The 12,132-nt window shown below is 43.7% G+C and overlaps 1 protein-coding gene across 1 annotated transcript in view; it reads left to right on the top strand.

Annotated features, from left to right (window-relative positions):
- The window catches only part of LOC117368554 (vomeronasal type-2 receptor 26-like), a gene marked incomplete at its 3' end in the record, with an annotated part of 55,082 nt that overhangs the window by 6,631 nt on the left and 36,319 nt on the right, over positions 1–12,132 (top strand). The window contains exon 2 of the mRNA XM_033962286.1: positions 960–1,251. Coding sequence (XP_033818177.1) covers positions 960–1,251 — 292 coding nt within the window. The remainder of the gene's footprint in view (positions 1–959; positions 1,252–12,132) is intronic.

The following is a 12,132-nucleotide window of genomic DNA, read 5'->3' as shown; positions in this document are numbered from 1 at the left end:
TGGCCTTTATCTGCCATCATGTTTCTATTTTTCTATGTTGCACAGAAGTGGCACCAGTTTTGGAGACACTGGCCAATACCAGCGCCATTTACAGAATTCGTCCTATAGCATTTTACTTTTGATTTTCTTGTGCTAACTTTTTACCTGGTGCAGTATGGATTTTAACACTGAAAATTGGGGAATTATTGCACTAAAGCGTAACAAAGTCAACATATAAACCACCTGGAAATCCTCCAAATTTGGAATTATTTTCGATGTTAAAAATGTGCTGTATTCTGTTCACTTCTCCTGTAACTCTCAATCTTCATTTCACCTAAACTGGCCCAAGCTATGGCATCCTAATACAACTTCTAAGCGAATTACAGATAAAATATAATGGGGAATACAAAATAAAAATAAAAGTAAAAATGTCAATAACAACAAATGGCTCTTAAGAAGGCCTTTGAAGCGGTCTAGATTGTTTTCCTCTCTTACTGGAGCTGGAAGAATATATCAAAGTGAGGGTCAACTACTCTCCTCAGTCTGGGACATGTCTTTACTTGTGGTGGATACAAATTTCCCTAACACTTCTAGCTAGTGCACCATTAGTCCAGCCTCATTTCTGTAGGCAAAGATTGAGGACTGAGAACTTCCACCAGTACTTCCACCCATGCCATCCTCCCCTGCTGAAAAAGAGACGAAATACAGGAAGGGGTGGGGGAGTGAGAGAGAGGAAAGATATGCATTTAATTTGTGTTAAACCTGGAGTATGCGCTTTTCCATCTTGTAGGCCACACTCTGGCAACACAAGGTAGGTTAGGCTTACTGAGGGTGAGGTAGAAGTCAGCATGCATCCCCCCAAAGGTTGCCTAGAGAGTGCATTCTAACCTTTCACTCATGTCTACTACCGATGTCTATGTTTTGGTATCATTTACTTTGATGCTAATTTTACATTTATCTGAAATTTATTGTCTTCAAAGTCCTGTATCCTTGAACTATTACAACTTCCTGGCTTTTGTGTCTGCGGTGGAGGAGATTAACCACAGCTCCGAGCTCTTACCCAACCTCACCCTGGGATTCCACATTTTTGAACCATACAACAATTTATTCTTAATGTATAGAGCTGCCATGAATATATTTTCAGGAATGGACACCGGGGTCCCAAACTACAGTTGCAAAACATCTGGATCACTGGCTGCTGTCATTGAAGGTCTTCCAGCTGAGCAATCAATTGAGTTTTCCAGCCTGTCCAGGATATACCAGTACCCACAGGTCAGGGATATCTTAATTTTACTTCATACCATCTTCTATAAACTCTCCTTGAGGAATATCAACCTTTAGTAAAATTCATCATTTTGATTGTCCTAAAATTTTCTTTTAGTATTCTCCCCATAAAATGCATTAATTTAGACCAATAAAAACAGTACCACCTTATTCCCTTTAGGTTTTTGTTGTATTTATATATATTACCTTGAAAAGTGGACTAACATGGCCTCTACTTTTCTTCACATGTGGATAAAATACATTGCTTATTTCTATTTTACCCCCTCTTTTATCAAGCTGCGCTAGAGGTTTTTAGTGTGGGCTGGTGAGGTAGGTACTCCAATGCTCAAAGGAATTGTATGAGTGTCGGAGCATTTACTGTGTCGGCCCATGCTAAAAGCCTCTAGTGCAGCTTGATAAAAGCAGGCCTTAAATCATATTCATTCTGTTATTCAACCTTTTGATGGTAATTTTGGATGTCTTCAGCAGCTTTCGGTATTGCAAATCATGTATTGATATTGTCTCATACATAGTCCATTGGGGTAGCCATTATGATGGTTTGAATCTTTATTGAAGGATACATTTTTTCAAGTTAAACTAGATTTTGAATACTCTGCCTGGGGTATATCAGGGTTCTGTCCTATCTGCTTTAAAGTTTAAAATCTACATTGCTCTGTTGTGTAAGGTTCTTAGTTGCCTAGCAGTGTATCATCGAATATATGCTAATGACACACCTTATGATGAAGAACACCGACCATTTTAGCAGCCTTCCTCTGAACCAATTCCATTCTGTTTATATCTTTTTGAAGGTACCATCTCCAGAACTGTATACAGTATTCTAAATGAGGTCTCACCAGAGTCTTATAGAGAGGCATCAATATCTCATTTTTCCTACTGGCTATTCCTCTAAACTAAACCTTAAATTTATATACCGTATCCTCTCCATAGAGATGGAGCTCGGCACGGTTGACAGGAACTTTAATATAAAGAAGGAAAAACATAATAAGAGTTAGTGATTATAAAGAGGGTAGCGAGATTAACATTTTTGAGAATAGTCAGGTTTTCAGATGCTTTCGGAATAATCGGAAGGATACCAGATTCCACAGCAGGGCAGGAAGGTTATTCCAAAGCTCAGTGATTTTGAAGAAAAGAGATTTCCCTAATTTTCCAGCATAGATGATGCCTTTTAGCAAGGGGAAAGATAGTTTAAGTTTTTGGATGGATCTGGTAGTGTCAAGTCTCGTAGAATTCCAAAATAGTGGAATTAGAGGAGGAAGAATGCCATGTAAGATCTTGAATGTTAGGCAGGCATACTTAAGGTGAACCCTAGAAATTACTGGAAGCCAGTGAAGTTTTGACAGAAGCCGGGAAACATGATCCCCTATGCAACCTAGCATCCTTCTAACTTTTCCCATTACCTTTTAAATCTGTTTGGCTATGAGTGATCATCACATGCTATCACACCCAAATCCCACTCCTCTTTCATGCACAAAAGTTCACCCTCTATACTATAACATTCCCTTGGTTTTTTTTACAGCCCAAATGCTGATGAAATTCAGTTTTATTTTCCAAGTAAAGGGAATATTACAGAAAGCTTTGACTTTTTGAAATTAATGACTAATAGATTGCTCTTGAATATAGCCAAAACTTAGATTTTATTTTTGTCGAATTGTTGCCTGACACATTTTCCTGTATATTTTGTTTATCGTGGTGTGAATTTACCCTTATACATAGTAACATAGTAAATGATGGCAGATAAAGACACGACTGGTACACTGAATCTATCCAACCTGACCCTCACTTTAAATTCAATTTAATTTAAATCTTCCTTTTTCTTAGCTATTTCTAGGCCAGAACCCAAAGCTCTGGCCGGTACTGTGCTTAGGTTCCATCTACTGAAGTCTCCATCAAAGCTCACTCCAGCTCATCCCAGCCGTTGAAGCCCTCCCCAGCCTATCCTCAACCAAATGGCCATATACGGACACAGACCATTCAGCTCTGCCCAGTACTTGCCTTAGTTCTTCAATATATACCACTATTTTCTGATTCAAGATCCTCTGTGTTCATCCCATGGTTTTTTGAACTCTGTCATAGTTTTCCTCTCCATCACCTCCCTCAGGAGCGCATTCCATGCATCAATTACCCTCTCCGTAAAGAAGAATTTCCTAACATTATTCTTGAGTCTACCATCCCTCAATCTCAAATTATGTCCTCTGGTTTTACCATTTTCCTTTCTCTGGAAAAGATTTTGTTCTACGTTAATACCTTTCAAGTATTGTATTATAAAGGAGGTTAAGTATTTGGGTGACATCTTAGATTCCTCGCTGTATATACAGTCTCTTGTAAAGAAGATAGCACAATGAGTTTTTTATGAGTTGAAATTTCCGAGGAACTTATTGTGATTTTTTTTTTTTAGTAACAGTAATTTTCATACAGTGGTTCAGGCGTTTTTTTTCCCACTGTTTGATTATTGTAATATTTTGCTTTTGAGGTTGCCAAACTAGTTGACTAAGGCTATTAAAGTAACTCAAAATGCAGCAACCCATCTGGTTTCAGGTGTTTCTCACACCGACTATATCACTCCAACATTGAAATAGCTACACTGGTTACCTATTCAGTCAAGAATTACAATTAAGTTGGCTGTTTTATTGTTCAAAGCATTGAATGATCTTTCTCTATTATGTTTGACTACTACCTTAGGTATATACAGACCTGTAAGAAATTTAAGATCTGCCCATATGGGACTATTGGATATGTCTTCTTTCTACAAAATCCTGAGTGGAGTTGAACGGGTACAAGTGGATCGATTTTTCACTCTGTCAAAAATTACAAAGACTAGGGGACACTCAATGAAGTTACAGGGAATTACTTTTAAAACCAAGAGGAAGAAATTATTTTTCACTCAGAGAATAGTTAAGCTCTGGAACACATTGCCAGAGATTGTGGTAAAAGCAGATAGTGTAGCTGGTTTTAAGAAAGGTTTGGACAAGTTCCTGGAGGAAAAGTCCATAGTCTGTTATTGAGAAAGACATGGGGAAGCCACTGCTTGCCCTGGATCGGTAGCATGGAATATTGATACTCCTTGGGTTTTGGACAGATAATAGTGACCTGGATTGGCCAGTGGCGTACCTAGGGTATGTGGCACACGGGGCCCATCATTTTTTGACACACCCACCCTCCATGTAAAAAATATTTTTTGTAATAACCATGAAATGGTATAAATGGTCAGAATAGAAACAGGGAGTGAAAATATTCTTTTATTGAACCTCATATATGTAACCATTATTCCAAACATAACATAACATAAATTATGTCTGAATTGTTATGACATCAGAAGTACGTATGGAGTAGTTGCAGGTGATGCTTGGGACAGTTCTGATTGTGTTAGTTCGGTTTTATGTGTTTTTTGAATAGAAGGGTTTTTATTTCTTTTTTGAAGGTTTTGTAGTCTGTGGTCGAGGTCAATAGGTTGTAGAGTTGGGGGTCGAGTGTTAGGAGGTTGTCAAACATAGTAACATAGTAACATAGTAGATGACGGCAGATAAAGACCCGAATGGTCCATCCAGTCTGCCCAACCTGATTCAATTTTAATTTTTTTTTTTTCTTCTTAGCTATTTCTGGGCAAGAATCCAAAGCTTTACCCGGTACTATGCTTGGGTTCCAACTGCCGAAATCTCTGTTAAGACTTACTCCAGCCCATCTACACCCTCCCAGCCATTGAAGCCCTCCCCTGCCCATCCTCCACCAAACGGCCATACACAGACACAGACCGTGCAAGTCTGCCCAGTAACTGGCCTAGTTCAATCTTTAATATTATTTTCTGATTCTAAATCTTCTGTGTTCATCCCACGCTTCTTTGAACTCAGTCACAGTTTTACTCTCCACCACCTCTCTCGGGAGCGCATTCCAGGCATCCACCACCCTCTCCGTAAAGTAGAATTTCCTAAAATTGCCCCTGAATCTACCACCCCTCAACCTCAAATTATGTCCTCTGGTTTTACCATTTTCCTTTCTCTGGAAAAGATTTTGTTCTACGTTAATACCCTTTAAGTATTTGAACATCTGAATCATATCTCCCCTGTCTCTCCTTTCCTCTAGGGTATACATATTCAGGGCTTCCAGTCTCTCCTCATACATCTTCTGGCGCAAGCCTCCTATCATTTTCGTCGCCCTCCTCTGGACCGCCTCAAGTCTTCTTACGTCTTTCGCCAGATACGGTCTCCAAAACTGAACACAATACTCCAAGTGGGGCCTCACCAATGACCTGTACAGGGGCATCAACACCTTCTTCCTTCTACTGACTACGCCTCTCCTTCTGGCAGCAGCCACTGCCTTGTCACACTGTTTTTTCGCCTTTAGATCTTCGGACACTATCACCCCAAGGTCCCTCTCCCCGTCCGTGCATATCAGCTTCTCTCCTCCCAGCATATACGGTTCCTTCCTATTATTAATCCCCAAATGCATTACTCTGCATTTCTTTGCATTGAATTTTAGTTGCCAGGCATTAGACCATTCCTCTAACTTTTGCAGATCCTTTTTCATATTCTCCACTCCCTCTTCGGTGTCTACTCTGTTACAAATCTTGGTATCATCTGCAAAAAGGCACACTTTTCCTTCTAACCCTTCAGCAATGTCACTTACATACATATTGAACAGGATTGGCTCCAGCACCGAACCCTGAGGGACTCCACTAGTCACCTTTCCTTCCTTCGAGCGACTTCCATTAACCACCACCCTCTGGCGTCTGTCCGACAGCCAGTTTCTGACCCAGTTCACCACTTTGGGTCCTAACTTCAGCCCTTCAAGTTTGTTCAACAGCCTCCTATGAGGAACTGTATCAAAGGCTTTGCTGAAATCCAAGTAAATTACATCTAGCATATGTCCTCGATCCAGCTCTCTGGTCACCCAATCAAAAAATTCAATCAGGTTCGTTTGGCACAGTTTTTTTCTTTTGACGTTATTGATTGGAGGGTATGTGAATGGTGTGCGAGTTCTCCTATGTCTGGTTGAGGTGGATTTAATTATTTAGCTGAAGAAATTAGTTACCCCCCCATTCCACACACATTAATTCTCTTCCATTTTTGTTCCCATTATAAAAAAACACTGATAAGTTCCCAGAAAAAAAATACATTAAAATAAGAAGTGAAAACAAAGGCCCCTACAGATGAGAACATAACATAAGAATAGCCTAACTGGGTCAGACCAATGGTCCATCATGCCCAGTAGCCCATTCTCATGGTAGCCAATCCAGGTCACTAGTACCTGGTCAAAACCCAAAGAGTAGCAACATTCCATGCTACCGATCCAGGGCAAGCAGACACTTCCCCATGTCTTAATAACAGACTATGGACTTTTCTTCCAGGAATTTGTCCAAATCTTTCTTAAAACCAGCTAAGCTATCTGCTTTTACCATAACTTCTGGCCACTTCATTTTTAAGCTTAGATCTTTCCTTCCAAACAGAGACCTTGCTAGATGTCAAATACAACACAAGGGAACTTCACATGGACTTAGCTGTGCAGGAAATATGAATCTCCTCATACACCCACCTATAGTGCAAAAATGTGCAAAGGTCTGTTTCTTTTCTTTCGATCACTAGATAGCCTAATGCCACACAAGCAGCACTGTTACAAAAGGTCAATGCTAAGGTTAACAAAGTTTCCTTCCTTGGACCACAAGGAGATACTGACAAACCACTGGAAGAGATCCCAAAACAACTACCTAGGTACAATACCCAAAGACCCACTCAGTGTGTGAACCAGTTGAGTGAGTGGACTAACTGGGGGGTGGAAATGGGCCCGGAGTTTGCTCAGGAGAATTTCCCAGACCACCTCTTCCTCTCAACACATTGACACACTGCCACCACCACTAGGAACACCTCACTGGGTAGGCCAGCAATGCTTATAAACTTTATAAAACACATTATTATATTTTTTTATAAAGCACATATTTTAACTGAACTCTCTGACATCCTCAGCCTTTCCATTCACAAAAATAGAAGGAAGAAAAGTTCCCATTTCCTGCTGTCTCATGTCCCCGGCCTATACAATATTTTTCTTCTGCAGACCCTTCAAAAGTCTGACCAAATCCTCATTTCACTTGCATTATAAAGTACTGAGGATGCCATCTCTCCCCAATCCCAGGTACTAAAGTCTGAGACAGTAGCGCAAACTGCCCGATTCAGGAAGAAAAATTTTGATTCAGCCTATTTAATTGGTTTTTCGATTCGATTTTCCTGCCCAGTTGGGTGATTTTTTTCAAAAATCCTGGTGGGTTTTATAGCTTTTTCACCCCCTTTGGCTTCTCCTAACCACACTGGCGCTGTGGTGTAAATAAAATAAAGAAACAAAAAGGACTTTTCCTCTCTCTGTTAAATCCTAGCTCACGTTTGCGGTCTAACACCAGCTCTGGCAGGATACACATTTCAAATCTGACATATTGTAATCACAAAACAGAAAATAAAATTAATTTTTCTACCTTTTGTTGTCTGGTTATTTTTCAAATCTTGTTGGTCCCAGGCTCTAGTTGTCTTCTGATAACTTGCTTGCCAGGATCTCCTTCTTTCTTCATGCTAACCATCCATCTGCCATCTCTGTCCTCCCTTTCCCTTTCCCTTCCCTCCACAGGAAGTCTGGTATCTTTCCTTTTTTTCATCTCCCTCCACAGATCCACCTTTTCTTAACTACCCTTTCATCCGGCATCTCTCCCTCCTTCCTCACCACCCAGGGCCTACCATCTCTCCCTTTCTTTTCCCAATTACCCTCCTATCCAGTATCTCTATCCCTCCTCCAAACCATCCCTTGTGTCCAATTTCTCTCCCTTTCTGTTCCTTCCCTCCCTAAATCCCATGGTCCATCATCTCTCTCCCTCTCCTCTATTTTCAGACCCATTATTTCTTCCCCCCCAAAGTCTGGCATATGCACATCTCTTTGAACACCCCCTCCCTCTGTGTACTTCTACACCAGGGTCCCCCCCCAAAGGCCTGTCCCCCCCTTGAAGGCTGCACCCCCCTTGAAGGCTGCACCCCCCGAAGGCCTGCACCCCCTTGAAGGCCTGTCTCCCCCCCTTGAAGGCATGTCCCACCCCCTTGTAGGCCTGTTGCCCCCTTAAAGGCCTGCCTGCCTGTCCCCCCCTTGAAGGCCTGCCTGCCTGTCCCCCCCCCAGAAAGCCTGTCTCCCCCATGAAGGCATGTCCCCTCCCTTGAAGGCCTGCACCCCCCCGAAGGCTGCACCCCCCAGAAGGCCTGCACCCCCTTGAAGGTTTGTCCCCCCTTGAAGGCCTGTCCCACCCCCCTGTCCACCCCTTGAAAGCCTGCCTGCCTGTCCCCCCCTGAAAGCCTGTCTCCCCCATGAAGGCTTGTCCCCCCCCCTTTTAAGGCCTGCATCTCCCCCTGAAGGCTTGTCCCTCCCCTTGAAGGCCTGTACCCCCGAAGGCTGCACCCCCCATGCCTGTCCCACCCCCTGTCCCCTACCTTAAATGCCTGTCTGCCTGTCCCCCCCCAAAAGCCTGTCTCCCCCCATGAAAGCTTTCCCCCCCTTTAAGGCCTGCATCTCCCCCTGAAGGCCTGCCTGTCCGCCCCACCCCGAAGGACCGCTCACCCCCCCCATCCCCCATCCAGATATCCGGTTCTTCCCCTCTGGCCTCCCTGCACCATTTAGAGTAGAAGCAGCCTGCAACAAGATCGCGATGTCAGCGATCTTGAGCTGCTTGTGCTGTCCTCTGCCGCGGACCCGCCCCCCTCCTCTGACGTCAGTGGAGGGGGCGGGACCACGGCAGAGGACAGCATGAAGCAGCGCAAAATCGCTGACATCGCGATCTTGCTGCAGGTTGCTTCGGTACTCTTAATGGTGCTGGGAGGCCAGAGAGGAAGAACCAGATGTCGGGGGGGGGGGAACGGATGCCAGAGCACCCCCTCAGGGCTCGCACCTGGGGCGGACCTCCCCCCCCCGCCCCTCCCTTGGTACGCCACTGGGATTGGCCACAATGAGAACAGGCTACTGGGCTTGATGGACCCGGTAAGGCTTTTCATATGTTCTTATGTAAGTGAGGCTTGATATGTACATAAAAAAGATATTAATGATTGCGAGTCCAGTGTTCTGGAATTCTGAAGTACTTTCTATTTTCAGAAAACAGGTTAAGGTCTTTAATTGTTTAGGAAAGCATATTAATATAGAAACATGATGGCAGATAGAGGCCAAATGGCCCATCCAGTCTGCCCATCTCTAGTAACCATTATCTCTTCCTCTCTCTAAGAAATCCCACCTGCCTATCCCACACCTACTTGAATTCAAACACAGTCTCTGTCTCCAGCACCTCATCTGGGAGACTGTTCCATGCATAACCCTTTCTGTAAAAAAGTATTTCCTTAGATTACTCCTGATCCCTATCACCTCTTAACTTCATCTCATTCCAGAGCTTCCTTTCAAATGAAAGAGACTTGACGCATGCACATTTACACCATATAGGTATTTAAACATCTCTATCATATCTCCCACCTTTCCTCCAAAGTATATATATTGAGATCTTTAAGTCTGACCCCATATGCCTTATGATGAAGAACAATGCATGTTATTTAGAAGAATTTAGCCTTTGCTCAGGCCAGTTGTAAAGGGCAGTCCTTCAGTTTTTTTTATATTTGCTTTGATTGTGTCACTGTACGGTTTTAATGTTTATGAAAATATTATTTTAATTGTGGGCCACCCAGAATGGTAGATGGTGCAGAGTAGAATTTTTTTTTGAATAAATAAATGTATCCTCATATGTGGTGGCATCATCTGATGGAGCCCCAGTGCAGACACTGCCAAGACTATTATGACTTTGAGAGATTTGGGGGGAGGAGCGAGGGTATATGAGAATACTGCTGTCCTTGAGGAACATCTGCTATATGTGAGTAACTTCTCTTTCTCCAAGGGCAAACAAGACATCCATTTTCACATGTGGCCATTCATAGCTACCAGGCTCACTGAGAACATCATATTGTTTGAAAGCGCAGCCTGGGCGTAGAAGTGTAGAGTTGAAGTCTAGATACCCAAAAATGTTTTTCAGGATTGTCGGTCCACAACCAGCTGTCATGTTGGGTATTCTATTCAAGGCAGTAATGATATGTGAACTAAAGACCTTGTCACTGCTTTGCAAATCTCCTCAATGGATGCTGATCTCATAGAAACATAGAGTATGACGGCAGAAAAGGGCCGACGGCCCAACAAGTCTGCCCACTCAAGAACCCTCCCTCCTCCCTCCCTCCTATGGGAATCCATCTTTTAAGCATTCCTCTGGAGCGACCCCACCTGTCTGTCTCATTATCCCTTGAGATCGAGCGTGGTTCTGGCCTCGACTACCTGATGTGGAAGACCATTCCATCGATCAATTACCCTTTCGGTGAAGAAATACTTCCTGGTGTCCCCATGAAATCTTCCCCCCCTGAGTTTTAGCGGATGCCCTCTTGTCGCCATGGGACCCGTAAGACAAAAGATTTCTTCCTCCACATCAATACGGTCCGTGATATATTTGAATGTTTACATTACATTACATTACATTAGTGATTTCTATTCCGCTTGTGCCTTGCGGTTCTAAGCGGATTACATTAGAAGATGGCTGGTCATTTCCAGGCGATGACAATACAATTATTTGTATAACTTTACAAACTTTGCATACCTAACTTTACATAACTTTTCGTACATAACTTTACATAACTTTACGTGGAGTTACTTTGTGTTACTTTACATTATCCTTACCGTGCTTGCATAACTTGCATTAAGTTTACATAATTTATCTTACATAATTTATCTTACATAACTTTACAAGACTTTACGTAGAGTTATTTTATGTTATTTTACCTTATTATTCCAGTACATTGCATAACTTACATTATCCCAGGACAAGCAGGCAGCATATTCTTTACGCATGGGTGACGTCACCGACGGAGCCCTCGGTACGGACCTTTTTACTAGAAAGTTCTAGTTGGCCGCACCGCGCGTGCGCGAGTGCCTTCCCGCCCGACGGAGGAGTGCGTGGTCCCCAGTTTCTTCGTTTCCGCGGAGCGAAGAAGACGTGTGTTTTTTCAACAGAGTTGAAATCCTCCTTTTGCCTTCCCGCTCGCGTTATTTTTTTCGGTTTTTCACCTTCGGGTACTTTTTTCTTCCCAATTCCAAAAAAAAAAAAAAAAAAAAAATCTTTCTTTTGTTTTATTTTTTCGTTCCTACCCCGGCGGGGCCTATTGCCACGATCCAGGCCTCGGGGTTTGATTTTGCGGAGGCCGTGTTTCCATTCATGCCCCCGCAGCCAGGTTTTAAGAAGTGCCAGCGGTGTGCACGCCCGATCTCCCTCACTGACCCACACAATTGGTGCTTGCAGTGTCTGGGACCAGAGCATCGGGCGGACTCCTGCACCCGCTGTGCCACTCTCAAAAAGCGCACGTTGAAGAATCGTCAAATCCAACAAAATTTACTTTTCGGCACCGGCCCGTCTATGGATTCGACATCTTCATCTGCGGCACCGTCGAAATCGACACCGACCACTTCGACGCCGCCTGAGACGACGTCGGCGCCTCCGGCGCCAGGTAAGCCGGCTAAGAAGCCTTCCACCCTTGAGCGCCCTCCCACCTCGGGGACGGCACCAGTCCTCTCGGCTCCACGCCGGGCCAAGAAACGCTCCACTCCGATATCGGTGAGTGCCTCGTCATCGGCACCCTCATCGCCGGAGTGTAGAGCGGCACCCAAGGAACCAAAAAAGAAAAAAGTGGTTCCGGTGCCTCCCCTGGATGACCGCATTGCGGCCATCCTCCAGGACAAGTTGCAAGAGCAACTCCACCAGCAACTTCAGCAGCTCTTACCATCTATCTTGGCACCGCTGCTCTCGGTACCAGACCGGCCCGAGCCCCGCACCGTCCAACC

This window comes from Geotrypetes seraphini, chromosome 10 (genome assembly GCF_902459505.1).
Source record: "Geotrypetes seraphini chromosome 10, aGeoSer1.1, whole genome shotgun sequence".
NCBI lineage: Eukaryota > Metazoa > Chordata > Amphibia > Gymnophiona > Dermophiidae > Geotrypetes > Geotrypetes seraphini.
The sequence above is the reverse complement of the archived record's forward strand: the minus strand, read 5'-3'. Positions and strand labels throughout refer to the sequence as shown.